Here is a 22,325-nt window from a genome sequence, read left to right on the forward strand (position 1 = left end):
CAAGTATCTGACGTGATGTTGTATCTGGTGGTCAATTAATATTTGCTGCAGAGCTCAGTTGCTGATCCAAACCCTCTTTTCCAAATCCAAGCCAAAGAAGACCAAAAGATAAGTAAATAAAAATAAAAAAGCTAAGAAGTTATTTGAATAAGTTTGGAAAGAGACAACCATCAGTGGTATGGCACCTTGAGGCACTGGATTCAGCCTCTGGCCCTGGAAGTTGGCGCTTTGGTTTTTACACCCTCTCGAAGGCAAGTGATGTTATTTATCACGGCAGCCATTCTGTATTTGCTGTGTGGTCCTGCAGGATTTTAAGTCTGGTGATATTCTATAATATCCAAGAGACCAATGGTGAATTAATTAGCTAACAAATGCTGACTTAAAGTCTTATATAGCTTATTCCTCTGCACCATGGACAATGTCCAAAAAGCATAACTGAGCCACAGTGTTGCACTGGTTGACAAGTTCTTTCATTATGATGAAGATAGCAACTGAAGTTTATTTAAAGTCAATCCCATATACACCATCCTGGTGCTGTAACTACTTACGAGATCCCAGATGATACTAAATTAGATTTCCTTCTGTTTGAGTAGCACCACCTTAGAATTATATATATAAAAAAATGTGACTTTTTTGTTTGTTTTTGTTTGTTTTTTCAAGAGTTATGTCTTTAGTAGAGGCTGATGCTGGGGACTAAGATTTCCAGTAGTGTGTGTTATAACAAAAAAACTACACAGAGTACTTAATGTATATATACATTAAGTAATCTGTGTAGTTTTTTCCCACTCCTTTATACATATATTATCTTATTAAAGTGGACATATCAAAGGTGATGAAAGCACCTGTGAGACCTGTTATTTACCCTGTAAAAATTCAATCAAGGGAGCAGTGTGTAGGATTTAGTGGAATCTAGGGCTGAGGACTGCAGATTGCGACCAGCTGGAACTTCTCTCATGTGCCAAGCCTGAACTCCCGGGTTAGGATTCCTTCACTGTTCATTGTTCAGGAGATTTTTACTGGGAGCTGAATAAACTGCAGAGGTCCCTTCATCTCCAAAACAAACGCACCAGATGATAAAAACCGGTAAAACCACTGAATGAAGCATTTTCATGTTACACATCAGTGTTTTTCCAATGCTGTTTGGCACATTGCAGAGAGGCCTAGGTCCTGCTAATGTGTGCTCCTTTTTTCTCCGATAATTTAAGAACCAGACATTCAAGACAGTTTTACTCGGAGACGAATTATCAGCATAGTTTCCCTCTTCTCCATTCTTCTCCAAAACAAACGGATCCAGTGATTTTTCATGGTAAAAACAATGAATAAAGCACTTTGACATTAAAACTAGGCTTACCACCTCAAACTAGTCAAGTTTTGGTTACAGTTTGCATCCATGTCTGTCCAGACTCATATGTAGCCATGACAGAAGACATATGCTTCACATATGGATGTCACTGCAAGATAGAAATTCTAAAACATGGACACTTCACACACATCTTCCCCCTCAGTGTCACCAATTCAGCATGTGACCAAATGTCTCCCCTTCTGTTCCTGAGATATGGCGTTAGATAGCGGCCAGAAAAGGCATTTTGCAAATATTACAATGTCACATTGGAGTTGACCTTTGACCCTTTGGATGTAAAATGTCATCACTTCAACATCTCATTCTATCAGACGTGTGTAAAATTTTGTCATAATTAGCACATTAATTCCTGAGTTATGGCCAACATGTTTAGTTAGGTCACAGTGACCTTGACAGCCAAAATATTTTTCAGGTGATTATACACTAAGGTAAAACATACTTATTATATTCCATTACAGCAAATACATCCCCCTACATCCCACACACTGGACCTTTAAAACATTTGTATAAATCAGTATGAACACTGGATCTTGTGCACACAGTTACATTAACCAATCAAACCCACAGGAGTCAGGATGGGGTGCTAATGGTTTTATTATTTTGATATTAAAATCAATAAACATAATCAGACTATTGTGGTTACAAGCAGAGCTGTGGTACCAACTCCCGGCTGATACAACAGAGAAAGAATGATTTAAAAAATAAGAAAGAAAAAGAAAAAGAGAGAGGCACAATAACACAACAGAGATTCGGGGCAGGTGTCCGCAGGATGTCGAGCAGCCAGAGACGAAAACTGTCAGAAGCTCTGAACCAGAATGAGTCGTTACAGTACAAACCAAACAAACAAAACAAAAAAAACATCTTTTAAATTTCCATTCCTGTGCATAAAGCCACCCACTGTGCCTCCAAAGAAAAGAAAATACAATGGAAAAACAAAACGTTAGATAAAACAAAAGTAAAAACCCAGCACGACATTTATTACACAACATAAATATAACAACTGTCAAGATATTGTATTCGAACAGGCATATATGTGAACTACAAATATAGACGTCATTGCTAAAGAGAGGATCAAGTTAGTTTCAGCAGGATACACTTTCTGCAGGTTTTGCTTCTTTATGAAATTATAATCACCAAGAGATCTATTATAGTGCACTTAGCAATGAAGTACAGCCTTCCTACTGAGACTGGGGAGAGGAACACACACAGGACTAACTACAGAAAGATCCCATGCTGTTGATCTAGTCAAATAAGTTACCATACAAGACCAGAAGCATCATAACAATGGCATGTAGCTGTGGAGCTCAGGGTGACCGATACTTCCCACATCCTCTACATGTTTGGACTTGTATGGATTTCCTATGAAATCGTCTTACTGTCTGTCTTTATTATCAAAATTGAAAAATAAAAGAAACAGAACTTATGCTTCATTATAAACATTTTCTGTTTGTTAAATGTCTCTCGCGCCATGCATTTTGGCAAATCTGGAAGGAGATGTAAATCACTGCAGTGTTGGATGATGACGTGTGTAGATATGGAAACAGGGGTTTTTTGTTTTTTTTATTATCGAGGGTGGGTTGTTTGCTTTAATAAAATCAGTCTGCAGAAGAGGAAATGACTCCCTACCCCCGATCATTCATTGCAGGGGAGGTGAGGGGTCTCTGCCCACCAGCCTTTAGTGGCCCCTGGCTAATCTCAGGAGCTCCCTGACAAGACAACTGCGAACCAAAGCCCTTCTGAAAAAAGAAAAGCACCCAGAAGGGGGCGGAACATCTCTGGTGCAGTGGTGAAGTTTTCCCAGAAAACTAATCAAATGTTCAAATTTCCCCACCAAAGTTAGAGAGAGCAGGCGAGCCGACTCCTAACCTGAGCTCCAAGGCTGTGGAGCACCCGGACCTCGGTCCAGAGTCATGACAAAAGAGGAGCTGTGTCAAGGAGAGGTTAACATTGCTGACTCGATGAGTCCTAACTGCCTTGGCACCAATAGTATTAGAATTTCCTGAAAATGTAGCAACGCCTGAAAATGTAGTAAGATTTGCACTTAACCTCATTGAAAATGTAATAAAATCCAACAATGTAATAACTTGACCAATAATTGAATAAAAATCCTGACTGATATTATTATGACATTTTTACTTTAATGTGGGTCTTTTTTGTTTTTCAGCAAACCAACAGTCGGCCGTTGGTCAATGTTGGGTCGTCAGTGAGTGTATGCCGCCCTGGTTTTAGCGGTGTGTCCTGCACAGTTGGCATTAGACGGCCTTCGTCAGCTTTTTTCAGCTGATTCAGCATTTTAAATCGGAAAAAGAGATGGCGGAGCCTGTCGGTGAATAAAATCGGCAGTTCAGCTCAGAATTTGGTTCTTTCAACATCGGGTTGTGTTGTTCATGTACTAACTGGCTAACTAATGTCTTTAATATGTCCTGTCAGTCTTATCAGTTTCCTTTTTTGAATGACGAACACAGACTACTGCCACCTGCTGGTATAAAAGGTTATTTCCTTTCACACAGGCGTAGAACATAAGTGCTAGTCTCAACTGGATGCAGTCTTTGCGGTGTGTTCAAGTGCAACTTTTTGGCACAGACACAGGCGATGTAAGGCGACACAATGGTCAGCCTTGTCATCACTAGTTCTTTGATGTCGATTTCAGGTGACAAAAGCTGCAGAAGATGGCTAATATAACACAAGCGAGCTATGAAGTCAATTCAATCTCCACAAAATGTTCCGAGTCAACAGTGACTGAGTGACTCCTTTGCCTCATCTGATTTGTGGAAATCTCTCCATTCAAAAGGGGTTTCAATTTAAATTTGAAATTAGATTTTAAAAAAAAAAAGTTGACCTTAGTACTTAAGCAGATTTAAAAGTAGAAACTGACTTAAATTCTCTTGCATCCCCATGGATTATGATGGGGAATGGATTTTTCTAATTTCAAAGAGGGGCCTGACAAAAAAGTTTGAGAACCACTACTTTGACTTAAGTATAATGTCTGGGTACTTTTTACACACGTGGTGAATGACTTCCTAATAAGGCGAAATTAGCATCACTTTGTGTTGCAAATGGTGCTTTCAAATATCTGAGAGCACAGGCTAATTGTTTTGGCATGCGCGAAAAAAAATGCCGCAACTCCAGAGGGGCCGTCAAGACAATAAGGCTGATTTGAAAAATTATAGTTAAATTCCCAATAATGTATTATGGTATTACATTATCAGTACAAATGTTATTACAATATCAATCCAGACATTTTATGACATTACTGGTGACATTATTGCGTTGCTGGGTTCTATCAGACTTTTGATGAAGTTGAGTGCAAATTTTGTTTCATTTTCAGGCTTTATCACATTTTCGGAAAATTATAACTCTGTTTGGTGCTACACGCCTCAAACCTCCAATGACAAAACGCTGCATGGGCTTCACAGACAACTATTACTCAAAGTCACAATGAAACTGCAGTTCTTGTTTCCTTTAAGTGATATTAGGGCAGAACATAGTGCAGTGAAAGTATAAAGTAATAGGTTAGCGAAGGACAGGAAGACAAGAACACAGAAACAAGCCATAATGTGTGGTATTTTTATGTAATTTCACTTTTCAAGTTATTCTGATGACATATTGTAAGTTTTGTTTATAGAAAAAAAATGTTTTGCTTATTTAAAACTCCGGTGAAAGTGCGTCTACACAAACCAGTCTTGTGCTAATCTAAACTAAGCTAAGATGCTTGCTGTAGATTTATATTCACTGTACAGACACGACTGGGAACAACCTTCTCGTCTGCCAACAATTAGTAAATTTGATCTCCTTTAAGTATTCATCTTGCTGTCAAAAAAAAGTAAAAAAAAGTCAAAGTGCCTTTATTGTCATTATATTGAGAACAATACAACGAAATTTAAAAGTGCTGCTCTGTTAGGTGCGATAATTGCTGCATTCATGTATCTGTCTATGTAGTTTTTTGTAAATCAATTTTTATCCTGATTTATGTCTTTCACTAATTTCTTTCTATTGTTGTTTAAGTTGTTTAATAATCTGATGACGCATTCTCTGCCATGTAATTTAACATTACTTAATTAATTGCATCTCCTCTATAAATTAAATTTGTAGCGTATGATGAGGTCATATTAACGATAAATCATGAGCACATGTAATAAGATTTCTGCGTAAAAATACAAGAAAACATATGTTGTAATTATTACTTACTAATTGCCAGATAGTTTCCGTTTTCATTGTGACTTTGATTCATGTCTGTGAACCTCATGTGACTCCTAATGAAGCCTGCTTTTGTGGAAAAGCTAGTAAAAAGTCTTGATTCAACAAATTGTCTCCTCACATGTTAATTTACAGGACAAAACAAATAAATATCAAAGAAATGGTATGAACACTTGGATCAGGGAAAAAAGGCAATAAAATATAATTTAGGGAATAAAAATTCAAATGTGCAAACATTTGACAGAGTCAGAGCATAAATATCAAACCATAATATTAATTAATAAAAAAAGGTTTAAACATACAAGCAGGACAACGGCCATATAAAGATACAACATTCATGATCTTTTCTGGATCCTGACGACAAGAGTCTCCCTCTGTGTTCCAAACAAAATGTCTAACAGGAAGTAGCACAACAGGAAAAAAGCTCCGCCAGACACTCACGTCTGTCTGTATGATCCTGCTGAGGAAGACTAGTCTACATTCATCAGCAAAGCAGCAGCAGCAGAGTTATACCTCGCTATGTCAGCATACAGCAGTGCAGCAGTCAGAAACACAAGACTGACCGGAGTCATCAACAGAAGGAATAATATGGCTAATACAGCTTTTTAACACAGCCATGTTAGCACCCAGCCACTGACAGATTAGCACCACAGTTTACCTCCATGCTCAGTTTGTCGCTTCATTCGCAACCTGCGACTCAGTGCCAACACACTGACTTCAAGGAGGGTCTGGCACTTCATAATAGCAAAGTTAAGAAACGGAAAGTTCTGTTTTATGCTTTTTTTCTTTTGTTTTTCTCGAAAAAGGTCTCTAGAGGCAGCAACACGGTGCTCCATGTCAAAACCACAGAAGAAGAAGAAGAAGAAGAAGAAGAAGAAGGATGCATTGTAATTGACTAGGTAAAAAGCAGGCCCAAGTCTCCCTCTGCCTTAGACACAGTGGAAGTTTGCTCTTCTCTACACGGACACACCAGCGGTGATAGCAGCAGCAGCCAATACAGAAAACACAATAACATGGCGTAGTGGGCAGAGAAAGAGTTCAAAACGGAACCAGGTTTCCCAAAACAACTGCAATTTAGTTTATAAGTTCTTATTTATGCTCTTCTCTAGTAATACTTCGATGGGGAAATCCTTTGCAGGGTGAAACAGCTCTCATCTGCTGTTAAAGGCGGATACAAAATGTTTTGATTCAGGTTTTAAAATGAGGTTCATTTGCTTTTTGTACTTCAAGTTTAGGTTTTGGGAAACCCAGCCCCTTGTTTCTGTAGGGAAACCCCCTCCAGACTGACAAAAGGTGCAGATTTGTGTTCTCATATATTTGATTAAGGCACCTGGTTCAGCAGGCATCATATTCAAAAACCAAGTGCATGGTGAGTAACACTGTTGGTCTTTTGACTGTCGTAGGAAAAAAGGTGTTGAAAACAAAAAACGGGGTGTGTGATAATAATAAACGGTAATTGTGTCATGGACACTCGAAATCAAAAACTTAAGTCTCTTTGTGCTCATTCAATAGCAGCAAGTATGAAATCATTCGACTGACAGTGCAGTGAGTGAACTTTGTGATGATGGAGACCGTTGATTGGCCAAATTATTTCCCAATCTGCGAAGAACTCCAGACGTCACTTGATTCTCTCAGTGCTACGCGGGAAATCGGCATGCAGAAACATCATTCCCACAGCATTTCTTTATGTCACAGAGTACATTTCTGTATGCATCTACTTTACACAGGGAAAAATGTGGAGGGTCGTAAGCATACAGCCTCTGAAGATGAGGTGTTTTTACAAGCAACGAGGGCAGCCCACATGGGTCCAAACAAGACAGGAAACATTTGAAATGCCCCGAAAGGAAAACCAGACTCTGAAATCTGACATCACAACCAGCAGGAGGTGAGGTAATTTGTAGTTTTTCTTTGACAAACCCCATTTATTTAGGAAAGAATATTTGGCAACATTCATCTTTAAGATCTGTAATTTCATAATAACATACTGAGAAGTTTCTTGGAAACAGCTATTTCGTGTTTTTTCCCTTACAAAGTTGTTGTGAACGTGTTAGCAAATAGCATCATTCATTTGGAGTCCTGTTTCTGGCCATGTGGTGAATTTAAGTCCAATATTTAGTCTCTTTAAGATCTGCTTTTGGTATCTACCAACTCAGCTAAATGCTTCCCTGTGTCCTGGGGTGCCTAAGTGAATTTGATTCACTTAAGCAGTGCTTTTATCATGGTAATCTAAGAGTAACCTGATGGCATATCCATTTCAAGCAAATCAAAGCTGAAGCGAGAAAGTAGAAAATGGCGAACGGTCTGAGGCCATGCCATGGATGTATAAAGAGAACGGGATACAGCACTGGAAGCAGGGCCCCATCCATTCCCACGTAAACTGCTCAGTGGCGCATGAAACCAAAAAAGTTTGACTTCTGGTTAAAAAATTTGTCAGTCATTGCGATAAAGTCTTTTAGGGCACCACGGTAAAGCCAAACCGCCAGAAGAAAATGTTTGCATTGTACGTTACTGTAAACCACAACTGTATGTTATATTTTCACATTTCATACGAATCATATCAATGTTTCTACGATGACGAAGTATCTAAGCTGACTTTGTCACTGGGATGTTGAGGGGTTGGTGGACGACTGTTTGAATCCAACAAACACCTGCTGCATGTCCAACAGTGTGTGGCACTGATCCTGGGTGTTTTTTACAGACTTGTTTTTCCAGCAGCTTTTTTGCCACTAAACAAAAATCTTTTCCTGACCATAACCAAGTTGTTTTTGTGCCTTAACCTAACCAAACCTTCACCACCCACCACGTTGTGACAAATAAAGTTTCAGTGTATCTGTTACAAAATAATGTACAAATGTAACGTATTTGTAGTTTTCAGAAACGTACAGTGTCAATGTAATGAACTCGGAAGTGGTAATTCCACTTTTGGCCACTATGTCAAATTGGCTTTAAATCTGCTGCTGTTATTGGGCATGAGGCTCTGTTCACCAGCTAATTGCTAACTGTGTCTGTCTGCGAAAACCAGTAAAGTTTCAGGCCTGAAAACCAAAACAAAAAGCTGAAAGATGCTAAAATGCTCAATTGAGATGAGCAGAGCTGCAGAATCTATTCAGTTCTCTGTGGGTTGATTACTACAGGCAACAACCTGTCACTTTACATGAAGTAAATAAATCATTTTTTTTAAATATATAAATATTGCTTAGGGCAGCTTTAAAGCCAAGTTAAGTATTCACTCATACAATGTCTTCCATATATGTTGAAGCCTTCCTGCTTTGCACTTTAAGTGAATCAATTATTTTCCCTACAACCAAATAAATAGCTCCTTCCATGAAACTTCTTTGAAAATATTCCAACATTTCAGAAACAATAATAAAGTGTTACCAAATATTACACAAGTTGGATTTATACCAATATTTTAACAATTAAAGGAAATTCCACTTGCTATTTAAATTAACAAAACAACGTCCTAATGCACCAGAATATGTGCATTAATTTCGCAGTTCTGGTCAATATTTTGTACCTAACAGATGGGATATGGCTCTGCTGTGAGTTTGTACAGTGGTGTTAAATCCCAGAGTCTGACTTTTACACAACAAATAATGGTATGCTTAACAACAGCGATCATACAGCTCAGTAATACAGAAATCATCATTCTGTTGTTCAGAGTAAGAATCAGTGTGAATCTTCCTCTGATTGGTCCAACAGGGACAGTTAGAATCAATGAAAATGATCGGGAGGGGAAGTCCGGTCTGATGACAGTTATTGGGAACAATAATCACATGTTATTTGTGAGTGGATCTAAATACAGATGCCATTTAAATTCTTGGATGACTTGTTGGATAACGAAAAGTAATCAGCACCAAGTGACAAACCCCAGTTGGATCACGGCAGGAAATCAGAGTCAAATCCTTTGTGAGAGGAAAATGTTGCAGGTTGTGTATGTTAGAATACCGATCTGGAGAAAGCGGAGAAACTTTGATTATTCTTGTGACAAGTCTGTTGGCCTTTTTTTCAGTTTGTGTAGAGAGCATTGCACTATATTGATTGACATTGATATTTCATAACACGCACACACACGCACACACACAAAATATTTTGTACAGAGTAAAGAATGGCGACAATAATTGGAATACATAAATATATTTTCTTTTGATTTTATATGTCATCACATATGTCAGATAGAAGAACGATATTACCCTGATTTGCTGAAGAAGAGCTTTATGGATCCACTTAGCTTTTATTGGACAAGAGTAGCACAAAGTTACACACTCTATTAGCTTAATAGTTGACTGTATAGGATTTATGTCATCAGAAATAAAAAGAATAAGGAATAGTTTTACTGGCGTGGATTTTCACTCATTTCCTTGACTGTTAAAATGCCACAGAGTCTCCTGGTTTGAATGTAAAGTTGCACAGCTTGCGCCTATCATGTTAAATGTAAAAACCTGTGAGGACTCTTTCTTGTATCAGCCTCGTGATCGACTACAAAACACAAACGCTCCGCTCTACTGTCGGCCAACCAGCAGCCCTTTAACCACTGTTGACCCCCTGCCAGACCTGGGCAAAACTGTAGCCGAAAAAATGCTTCAAATATTATCCCAAAAGATACAACTGAGCACAAGTAGTTCAAATTTTTTGAAGCTGTTTTTCAGACTTATTTCACCACGTCTGCTACTTCAGTCAAGGTTGTTTTGAGCCTATCAGGCTGAATGGTTTTGTTGTTGTTGACTGTATATTGGCGCAACAATGTCATCAACCTCGGGCACACCCCTTGGCAACTGACATGTCTGCCATGTTATTATTTTTGTTTGTGTGTAAGTGAAAAGTTCAAAAAGGCAATAAGTGTCCGGATTGAGCCTCCATTTGTAACTGGCTTGCCATACAGTACAGTGATATAGTAACTTCCCCTAAGGCGGCCCGGAACAACGTCTTTCAAATGGGCTCTTCCTGGCCGCCCTAGGCTAAACCCCCTCCTCATTAAGTCACAAGTAGAAATCAGTTTACAAATGATAACAATATAGCTCTCTGGAGAAATGTGTCTACACTGTACATCACCCTGAAGAGGAAGCCAAAGCAGAATCAGTTTTTCCATAGGAAACCTCTACTGAAGGCAAATGAATCATGACGCCAAGGGGGTCAGCATCAGGATCAACGTAGGGGCCCTGGAATCAAAACCCTCTTTTTTTTAAGACCACAAACACCCTATCCGCACGGCTCCTGACCAGGAAATAGACCTATCCTGTCAAAACACCAAAAGCCAAGCAATGATACGCGCTCATACGACACCTCGCATCATTACATGGCTCCAGAAACATGTAGATCTAGCCCTCGTCAGGTCCTACACCTAATCCCTGCTAGTTTATAGACCTAGCCAAGTCAGGTAATAGACCTATCCTAGCAAGTAGTCGTCAAGTACACTTGCAGCATTCACACCAGGCCTTTTAGCAGCAAATGGAAGAAAAAAATGCTTTTCTTTTTCTTTTTTTTGTGTTTTTTTTTTTTTCCTTTTTTGGACAAAGTGCTTTTGTTTTCAAACATATAAGATAGAGTATTCTATACATATATCTAACATTTAGAAGATACATATTAACTTATATAGACTATTTACAAAAATGAATCACTACTAAGAAAATAGCTATGGACGGTAGGGGAGAGCAAGTCATTAGGCTACAACTAGACTAAGGAGTCAAATAAGAATCATGGATACTCATCATTCTAGTTTCAGAAAAAAGCACCATTTCTCCCTTTTTAGACGGAACAGAAATCAGTAAAAATATATATATGTAGCACTAGCTGTTATTCAATCACACGATACAGAAAGACCACCATCGTCAGACATCAGAGTTCATTCTGTGAAGCAGCGCCTTCTTCACTTCAAGCTAACCTGAATTCAGCCTCATCAGACGCGTTTGGTTGAATTTTTAAGTTCCCGGGAATGGCGGCGTTTCCTCCGGGGAGGCAGCAGGGAGGCAAGCATACAGGCATCATGCATTTCTAAAGGTTGGACATGCTGCCAATTTGTGGCCTGGATACTGTAACTCTGAGTTGTGGTAAATTAAGTTATTCTTAGCGGTCAGGAAGGGTGTGAGCTGAGGACCAAAGGCAAGGCCAGGCAGATAAAAATCCAGCAATGCCACCTCAAAAGGAACAATGCCTCTCCCAGGAAATGCAAAACTCAACCAACTTCATGGTCAACAGAGGGAATACGTGTAGAAATCTGAATGACAATGCGCAGCGCTGAATCCAAATCAGTTTGGGCCAGAATCAAATGGCTTTGGCTTTCTTATGCAAACTGTCCTCACATCTTCACGCTGTTGTCCTCTGAGTTCCTTGCTTTCCTGTCCTCGCTAAAGACAGCATGTCCTCATTCTCTTTATAGACCATTCAAACTAGACCATGGCTTCACTGCATTATGTTTTAAATAAATCCAGTCCTGCTTCTCTGTATTTCCCTCAGCCAGCAAAGGAGACTGAAGAGGTCAAGTGTCGATTCATATATCAAACTATCAGATTGACTGGCTGCTCTTTAAGACCTGTCTCCTCTTTTCCTCCACATCTCCTTCTCTCCTCCCAATGAATACTTCCAAACCAACAGGAAAGCTAGCAGGCAGCTAAAGTACAAAAATATAACAAGAACTTTTTTTTTTTTTTGGTTTTTGTGTTTTTTCCCTCTAACATCTCGATGCAAGGATAGGCTTTTAGAAATGTGTCATGCTTAAAAATGAATCAATTGTCATGAAAAGTGGCATTTCACCATTGATAGATATAGCATTAATGTGTCTATATACAGTACTTTAAAACACAATTCCGTTAATATTCTGTTGATGATGACTAGACCTCTTCTACATACAGAAATCAAACAAGTGACAACAGGAACAAAACATTTTGGTTATTGTTGGTGACATTTTGACAAACAAGCAAAAATGTAACATAGCTTATCTACTTGCGCTCTTGGGTTTTATCCTAGAAAGCGCCATTAAAACAATTAGCATGTGGGGGGTAGGAATCAGTTCAGGAATGAAGTGCTTGCTAAGCAACACATCTACTGGAGAAGCCCACAGACGGGGTTGATTTTCAGATTTTAAAAAAATTCATGAATGTTCCTTTTCTGTACAGAATTGGACCCAAGCTAATTTCACAGTTCTATGAAGTTCCCTGACCCTCCCACATTTCTTACATTCAATACGGCGTCAGGTAAGCTGTGCAAAACCTTACTTTAACTGGCTGGTCGCCATTTCGTTGCATGTGTCTTTGGTACAAAAAACAATCAAAATATAGTGTGCAAATATTTTTTTTGTAACTCTAAACGAAAATATCTCTTAACCCTCCCCCGATCCCTAAAGACAAGAGTACCAAAAACCAAAAGTAATCTATTGCAGAGCCCTCCTATATACACAGACTCTGTGGCATCACGCAACGAGAGCTTCCACTTGTTTTATGTACATTCAGAATATCTTTAGACAACTGAAATACACAGCGAACCCCACAAATGTCTCCATCCTCGCACTAACAAACTCCCTCAGTGTAAAGTAGTCCTCTCCTTGGCTGGACCTCGGGGAGCTCTGACCAATCACCTTCTCTCGTTCAGTCCCTCTCACACACTCACTCAGACTTACAGAAACACACACATACATACACAAGGCACAATGAATAGAACTCTGATCAAACACTAGTATGAACACACCAAACTGTTAGCCTGGTCTTCTCTACTGTACAAAAAGGGGAGCCGGTGCCGTTTTTCACTGGGAGACACTTCTATGTACAGTTTCCTAGAGGAGATGGATCACTGTCTATGTCTTCTTCTTCATCACCACCATCATCATCGTCCTCACAGTCTGCTCCCGTTCTGGCAAAAAGCCTGTTTCACCCAGTCCAGTTATAACCAGCACAAGGCTGAAAAGCACCAAACGACATGCACTTCCTCTCCACATGGTCAGCTACCTCATGTTGTTTAAGTTAACGTAGTCAAAATTAGCCGATAAGCTTCCTCCTGCCTGCCGCAAACCTCCACCCAGCAGGATGTCTGACGCTTAATCGTTTAAGTGTAATTTTAACTTTATCTGCTTTTTTGTTTTGAGCTTTTTTTGCTAACTCCTACATTTTAACAACAGCAGACCTGATTGGCAAACAGGGGATGGCATGAACATATTTAGGCCTTCAATACAAAATATTTCCTGCCACCCCATAACGCCTCAGAGAACGCTGCTTTTTTTTTTTCTCTGCAGCTGTCTTGGCAACCAAAGCTATTATAGTACTTTACTGAGTGGGTCAATTGTAAGAGCTTGGAGTTTAGTTTGTTGCCCTGTGAGGCAAGCCTCCTATAGGAAATGATAACTGGAACTTTTTCCAACCTTTGATGGTGTCTGATGTGTAACAATTCTTCCTCTGTCATTACAACCTCAGCAAATTATGTGAAAGTTTTCCAGTGGTTACACTCGTGTGACTGTCTCCATGTCAGCCCTGGAAGCAGACCTCTGTCTGAACCGACCCTACACAACACTATGTTAAACACATCTAATAATCACCAGTGGATTTAGGACGTGCTATTAGCTATACACCTAACCATCCCTTGCTTTAAGAGGCGCTTTTCCCAACAGACGCTCACAATGGGTTGGGAGACAGTGACGCACTGACTCTGCGCACAGCGTGCAGAGACAGTAAGCTAGGGTGTACGCCATACAGGTGCATGGCTAAAACAAGCACACATACATACACACAGGGAGTGGTATGTGTGTTTGTGTGACTAACAATGTGTATGTACTCTGGGTTGGAGGGGCATGCAGAGGGGAGCATAGTTACAATGGGACAGCACGGTGGTAATATCTAGTCCACTTCTCTCAGTGGACCACGGTTTGTCTAGATTTTGGAGGTGGGGACACGCAGGCCGACCAGTCCGCCGGTGGGATCGCCGCGTCCTGTGTTCTCCAAGATCTTGTTGACGAAGTCTGAAGTCTGCCCAGCAACAGGTGATGCCACTGCACACACAGAAACACATAAAGGGAGATCTTAGACATTAAGGGTGCTTTCACACCTTTAGTTTGGTTCAGGAGAAAGAATGATACAGGTAACACTGGTGACAGGTAAATCATAGATCGGACAGTTGTGGTGATTGTCATCCTGCATCATCAGGACCCACATGTAGAAGTCAAATTCTGGTGACTGACAGTTTCTGCAGCACTTAAATGCTTCTTAAAGTGTTTATATGCATGTTTTTTGGTGTCACAAAGAGCTCATAGAGAAATATCTGATTGTAAGCATTATTAGTAGACCTTTATCAGCCTACAAATCGATCGCAAGTTATGAATAATGACCAATAAAGAGACAGGATGAAAAGAAGGCATCTTGTGCGGTAATGATTCCAGGCTTAATTCTGTGAGATCACTGTCACACCTTTTAATGGACTTAATGAGTTGACGAAGTACACAGAGTCAGTGACAATCATGGCCGTTATAACAGCTTTTTCGTCATAGAAGGTACCCATTCTGATATATGTTACCACGGTTACACGTGTGCATTAGTATAAACAGGTTAGAAGCTATACTTGGCCTTTATACAGATCAAATATAAGATTGTGGACAGATTTCATGATCAGCAAATGGATTTATTAGTAGTTTAGCTTGTGAAATCATTCTAAAATCACATATATACTATCAGAATTGGTTAATTTTCTTTCACAACACAAATAATCCGCAACAAACTCTGCTCTTCAAGTGGGATGGGTTAAGTTGTTTGGTTTGCACGAGGGTTTGATTGATACCTGTCACACCAGCCCAAATGAATCATACAAACTGGGCAAACAGACCTGAGTTCCTTTTAACTGAACCAAGCAGGTTAGGTGTGAAAGCACTCTAAAACCTGTTTATGCAACCTCCTTATGTCTAATACTTATGTACAGCTTCTACAGAAAAGATATCTGTTATTGTAAATCACCTCCCTGTTCACATTGAGCTTGATGTAAACATTTTCATGCAGAACATTTTAACCAGAGATGATTTCTTTTTAGACCGGGAACGATATCCTTGTAAAAGGCATTAACTGCCTCTGAATTATTTTCTGACTACGTTCATATGATGCAAAGACAAAGTTTATCTCCTCTGAGTCTGTAGTAATTCAGAGATTTGCTGTCTGAATACTAGCTAAATTAATTCTTGTCATCTGCTTTTACGATAATTTTGAATCTTATTTTGGATGATATTATACCTGAATGTTAGTTACCTAAATTTAACCCATATTTCATAATCAAATGTATCTGAGTGAGAGTTTTATAACGACATGGTTTCCCACACATTCACTTATTTGTGGCAGCCTGCCATGATTAAAACATCTGCTACCACAAATAGATTTCCTATTTTTGGAGCTGGACTGTTCATCAGGAGAGCTAATGGAACATATCTACCGTTCGGTTATTTATAGCATCACACTGTCAGAGTGCAGAGCACACTCGGAGCAGAGATGGAGCAGCAGAACATCAGGCGCATTGGAAGTAAAACTTTCATTCTGCTTGGTCTAAAAGTTTGTATTCACTCACAGCAGCTGCTCCTCTCATCCATCGATCTGATCTGATCAGCTCAGAACAGATTGACAGATCAATTATCCACCCTGCAAATCGCATGCTGCTGTTGAGGAAAAAAATAACTCATAGAGAGCTCTGCCTGTGCTGTGTTCACAGACCCACAAAAACCTCGGAATTTAGAGATGGGACACAGAATGATAGGATGATCCGAGAAATTTATAAGAAAAAAAAAAATAAATAAATAAAAGTTTGCCGTCGCCCCCCCCTTGTCAGCTACCGCCACACATACACTCTAATTTCTGTGGGAAACACTAAACGTTACATATTTGAATTGACACTCCTCTCCTGGCTACTATTAAGCTATAGATATATATGGTATTATTTTTTTTTTAATTTAACTCTTCAAATATAGAGCTGTCAACCTTCAAACCCAGTGTCTGAATTTCATACTGATACTAGTTGTTTATATTGATATAGTTTCAGGTATGTTTAATGTATGTAATTAATCTCTCATAAGGTACTCTGCGAATTACAATATGTCTGCTTATGTCTGTAAACGACTCAGTTGCCTCGTCTTTAACTCTCACCGAGTGTCTCTTTGATGAGATGCTCCAGAGTGTCGGCCATGTTGGTCGGACGCGGAGAGGAGTCCTCCACTCGGGCCACTATCTCCTCCTTGATGGCATTGATAACAAACAGCAGCCGATCTACAGGAGGACACAAACATGCAGTGACAAAAATATTACACACTCAGAAACAGAGGCAGAGACATGAAGAAAATGGATGCACAAGTTGATAAACTTGGTGTTAAAAATGTGTCGTAAGCAATGTACCGTATTCTGTGCTGAGTCCCCAGAGCTTCACCTTGTTTGCTTCATACTGGGCCTTCTTTTTTAAACGACAAGCTCTATAATACAAAAACAGATGAGTGGAGTTACTAAGGCAGAAAAGGAAAGAGGACTTCTTTTTAACAAACAGTAGGCCCTGGGAAACATATCAAACTGCTCACAAATCAGCATCTTGACTACTATACTATACTCTCAACTACACAAATGTTCTCAATGGTAAACTTTTTTAATGCATCAACTGTGGAGGTCAGTGTGATTGTACATAAAGATCTGTGCCACTCTGGTGTGTACGTACTGTACATGCATGCAGGTTTTACCTGGATGCCAGCTTGTTCTTCTCCTTGCGTGACCGCGGTCGTGCAGTCAGCGGCAGCTCACTGACGGGGGTCAAGTCACTGATCACCTTGTTCAGTTTGCGTAGCTCTGTGCCGATCTGCAGCAGCTTGCGTGGGTTGGGTGTCAGGTCCTCCACGTCTGTGCGCCGAGACTTCTTCAGCATATACTTTCCTGTATGACAAACATTGAAAAGGGGGCATTAGAGAAGACTATCACAGTGTTTCAGCAGGCATGGCGCACACAAGCATGTAAGATGGCACATGGTACATTTGCTATTCCCATTTTTCCATTTTGTTACTTATTGTTTATCGAGTAAACCTTTTCTTTTTTACTCTCTTCATTGTTCAGGCACTGAGGCAGGAAAAATCAACTTGAATCTTTCCACATAATGTTTACTTTTCACTGTTTCACTGTTTAATAAATATCTTTCAGCACATTGAGACATTTTCTTGCTGTCAACAGCAAACAGATCTTTAACTGTCATCTTCCATTCAGTCACAGTTGGTGACACCTGTGGTGGATCTACAACAGTTCAGTAATATAAAAACATTATCTCTGTGTGTTGGACCGCAAAGCCTTAGTTATGACTGAATTGTTGAAGTGCTTTTTTCTTTTTGAAAACCGCGACCAAATGATTAAAATGCAACATGAGTCATCCTCTACCTATGCAAACAAAGGGATACAATAAATACGGACGTGAATGCAAGAGAAATGATTTGCAGGACTGTGTTGTTTATGTGAGAAATGAGACATGCTCCTTTTATTTATTTAATATTTCCAATGTGATCAGTTAAACTGTAGTATCACTGCAGCATGCTGTGCACAGCTGCTGTTGTGGAAAAGCCAGTCACAGTCGCTATAAAAGACCGAGTGCTTCCACTGCAGTCCCCACTGAAAGACATATATGATGTTTTATGCCACGATCAAGGTGGTGAAATGAAATGTAAAACATACAATAATATGAAAGTCTTTCCTTTGAAGATTCTCATTAAGCTGTTGACTGAGCAAGTTTAAAAGCAAGGCTTATATCCTACAGTGCCAGCTTGTGTGCATATATATATATCTGTATGTGAGTGTGTGTATGTATACCATGGAGAGGCCCGTTCTTCTGGTAGAGGTTGCTAGGCAGCGTGTGTCTGTCCCACTCAGACGGCTTCAGCATACGCTCCTGTTTGGAGGGGGTGAGCTGCTCGCTGTACTCCCAGAAGTAGCGACGCCTGCTTCTCTTCCGGCTGGAGACTCCTGCTGTCAGGCCTTTAATGTCCTCCATCAGCTCCATGTCACAGCCTGGAGGAAACGAGATGGGAGAACAGGGAGGAGAGAAGAGCAAAAGAAAGACAGAGACGTAAAATTAAGGGTAAATAAAGACAGAAAGGTATTAATTTAAGATATAAGTAAGTAACAAATTGCCACTGATTGGTTGAACACATTAACCAGATGCATGACGATGAGCAGCTACCTGGCTCGGAGAAGGCATCACTCATGTCGTCGTCCTTGTCAGCTTCGTAGTCTTCGTCCTCCTCCTCATCCTCCTCCTCCTCATTTTCAGACAGTTCATGCTCGCTGCCAAAACCCTCATCATGGTCTTCGTCATCCAGCTCGAGCCCATCGCCTTCCTCCTCCTCCACCTCTTCCTCGTCCTCCTCCTCCTCGTCCTCTTCCAGCTGGGAGTGGGATCTGCCCGCCAGCCTGCGGGTCAGGAACAGAGAGTAGTTGTGCTCCTCCTCCTTGCTCTTCTCCGTCCCCTCGACAACCAGAACGCCACCACCGCCGCTAGCTCCCGCCACACTATCTCCGCTGCTGACCAGCCCAGAAGTACTACTCTCCAGGGCCTGGCTCGCCTCGACCAGTTGAGGCATGGTGGCGGACCAGCCTACAGGTATCTCCCTCCTACCTGCCCCCTCTGCCCTCCTCTCATAGCTCGTCAGACTGGCAGAGCCACTGGCTGCAGCAACTGGAATTCCCACCAAGGTGGCGCTCGCTGAGGTGCAGGCCTTCTCGTCTTGGGGCTGGGAAAGAGGTAGAGGTGCATCTGACCTCTCAAAATCCGTCTGGGAGGGCATATCAGTCTGAGCTTTAGGCACAGCACTCACACGGACTTTAGCCTTCTGCACAAAGTCAATGCCGTGAGAAGTTGGGGCTGCCATCTTGGTTCCGCGCCCCTGGTGCTTGGTGTGAGCTTGGCCATGGTCCTGGGTGAGACTGATGAGGTTCTGGGTCTTGGCCATAGTCTCAGTGCTGGAGGGGACAGGTCTGGTAGCTTTTTGGGAGCTTTCAGGAAAGTCTGGGAGAAGGCTGCGGGAAGGACGGGAAGAGGATGTGGAGCTTGGGGAGGGACGTGCGGAGCCGGGGCCAAATCCTTGGCCAGGGACCAGAGGTCTCTTACTGTGACTGGGAAGCTGGGACGGCTGAGGCTGAGGGGCAGGCAGGGTCAGGTCAGTAGGGGGGTAGAGGGCCTCACACACAGGCTGCGAATCCTCGCTATTGAGCTGAGCCAGCGTTGGGGTTCGACCAATCACTTCCTCATCCTGGTAGGGACTAGAGAAGTCATCTAATCCAAGGAAATCCACCTCTTTGGTGCCCCAGATGTCACAGCTGGCCAGCCGTGTGTATCTGCCAAGCACAGAGACATGCAGTTCTATCAGTGAAAGTATTCATTGTCCTGTCAGTGTTTACAACCTTTAAAATGTAACCAAAATCAAAGCCAGGTCATAGTCAGTGCATCTCTGTGTAAGGCAGAATGAGAGAGCGTGTCTCTGGGATCAAGGTACAACATCAATGACACTATATACAAGAGCACAAGCATTCATACAGCACAACACAGTCCCTGAGCCTGCATACTTTATATGTATGGAGCGCAAGTTACAAAAGTTCAAGGTAGAATAGTAAAAATAATAAAGCAACAGTAGTACGAAGTTGTAAAAAACAGCATAAAAAATAATTTAAGAGTCCAGTACAGGTGTCCAAGGATCAATTAAAATAACTAACCATGCTGTTTTTGATCTAAAAACTAAATATGAATTTGTTTATCAGTGAAGAGAGGATGTGATAAAAGCTGAAGGAAACATATTCTACAATTTCTTTTCATTTCACAGTCTTGTTACTTCTTTAGAATACTTGCAGAGCGTTTGTTGATGCAGGTAAACTTTTTATTTCTCCTGTTTTCATTTGCATGTTTGAAATTCACAAAAGGGAACATATACATAGATGTTAATGAAGCTAGTAATCTGTAAAAAAAAAAAGAAAAAGAAAGAAAGATACATTTTCAAGTAAAAATGCTCGAGGATCGGCTGCTTTTCTCTGTTTTAAATCAACCTTACTTAATACAGCATCTTTCATGCAGAATTTCGATACTATGCTGCTTGTTAGCCAAGGAGGGGTCACCAAGGGAGACAAAATCTCAGTGTCAGTCCTAAACCAATCTAAAACTGAGTCAGAGAGGCCAACACACTTCTGTAGGACCTCATGATCATTGGTGTCATATTCATGTCATTGTTAAGTGATTATATTTGGACAAAAGACATGTGAAGTTGTCAACTTGGACTCTGGGAAACTGAAGGACTTTTTTCAGTATCTTTTAGTAATCGATTAATGGACAAAGTATTTGAGTAATTAATTAGCAATGGAAATAACTGCTGCAGCCCTAGATAAATTAATTAATTTAAAATAAATTTTGTCGAAAAAAGTCTGAGTGATGCATCCATGCTTCAATTCATACAACCCAGAACAAATCTGAATTTGTTCACATTTGTTTTCTCCCCATTAAGTTTTCCTTCGTGTGGTTTTTAACTTTTGTAACAATTGTTGGAGACCTAAAGGCAGTCAAACGTGTTCATACCACAACATACAAACAGATCCAAGAAGCAAACAGAGAGTTCAGAGGCAGCACTACATCTGGTAGTTTCAGTTCTGACACCCACACACACACTTTAATCTCTTTATGAAGCCTGCCAGATGAAGAAAACTACTGATGGTAAAATCACAGCAAAAAGCAAAGGTACCTCAGAGCTCACAGAGTGAACATGACTTCTACTGACCCAGAAAAACGGTCCATTAGACATTAGAGCTACCAAACAGCAGCGTGGACCTAATCTGGCCAGTCGAGGTTGTGAAAGAATGACTCACTCATTAGCCAAAAAGATACTGCACTCTCCTCTGTTCCACTTAAACATGACCTCAATCAACCCTGTTAGCAGAAGATTTCCCTAACCCTGCAACAGCGAGCACTATTCCGCCTCAGTTTTAATCGTCTTTAGACTTTGGAAACTGTTGTCTGCCCTCAGCTGACACCCAACATCAGAGGAGCGAGTACACAAACTATTTTGGCAGCAAAGCTTCAGGATAGCTGCAGGACAGACGGAGCATCACCTGAGATCTCAGGAGACTGCGGCAGCCAGCTGCTTTGTTGTTTACTGGCCTCTTAAACCACTCCCTGCCTTTGAGCAAAACCACTACCTGCTTCAAATCATCCTCTGTGTCAGACCAAGATGACCTGCCTCGATGATAACCAGTCAGTGATGGTGAACGCTTCAGCAATAAAAACCTTTAGGCACCTGTCTTATTGCATAACGTTCACAGACTGACTTCTCATCTGCTTTCCTACTACAGTAAAAATCAGACATCCTGAGCTGACATGCTGCAGCCAACCACTGAGTACAACCTCCTCTATGCCAGAACCCTCTTTGTTGACTTCAACAATTCAGCTAGCCCTTGAACAAATACTTGATTATGAGTTTATAAAAGAAGTTTGACAACAATTCTTAAAATCGATTGATAATTTTGTCAAGCAAAAATAACACAACATTTGCTGGTTCAAGCTTCTCAAATACTAGGGCTTGCGCAGGAAAGATACCTGTCTTGAAATTGATTTTTAAGGATAATCAAAACTGCATATTTTTAGTCTGTTTAGTTTCTGACTTCCTAATCCTGTCTGTAACTCAGAAAAGTCTTATGGACACTGAATGCAACCTCCTGTACCATTACTATTTACAGGGTTCCTACTGCTTCAGAAAGTTAGGTTTAAGACTTTCTAAGACTTTTTTTCAGGACCTGCAGGAACCCTGTCTTTAATACCA

At 40.6% G+C, this 22,325-nt stretch overlaps 1 protein-coding gene across 3 annotated transcripts in view; it reads right to left on the minus strand.

Moving 5' to 3' along the window:
• Positions 1 to 1,936: 1,936 nt before the first annotated feature.
• The window catches only part of crebrf (creb3 regulatory factor), a 35,763-nt gene continuing 15,374 nt past the window's right edge, over positions 1,937 to 22,325 (minus strand). For 2 of the 3 annotated variants that reach the window (XM_050036669.1, XM_050036661.1), the window contains exons 5-10: positions 18,710 to 19,863; positions 18,340 to 18,537; positions 17,232 to 17,421; positions 16,900 to 16,973; positions 16,654 to 16,773; positions 1,937 to 14,558 (exon numbers count right to left, since the gene is read on the minus strand). In XM_050036669.1, coding sequence (XP_049892626.1) covers positions 14,410 to 14,558; positions 16,654 to 16,773; positions 16,900 to 16,973; positions 17,232 to 17,421; positions 18,340 to 18,537; positions 18,710 to 19,863 — 1,885 coding nt within the window. In that variant the 3' untranslated portion in view covers positions 1,937 to 14,409. The remainder of the gene's footprint in view (positions 14,559 to 16,653; positions 16,774 to 16,899; positions 16,974 to 17,231; positions 17,422 to 18,339; positions 18,538 to 18,709; positions 19,864 to 22,325) is intronic. The other variant, XM_050036678.1, reaches the window with a different exon arrangement.

This window comes from Epinephelus moara, chromosome 3 (assembly GCF_006386435.1).
Source record: "Epinephelus moara isolate mb chromosome 3, YSFRI_EMoa_1.0, whole genome shotgun sequence".
Taxonomy (NCBI): domain Eukaryota; kingdom Metazoa; phylum Chordata; class Actinopteri; order Perciformes; family Serranidae; genus Epinephelus; species Epinephelus moara.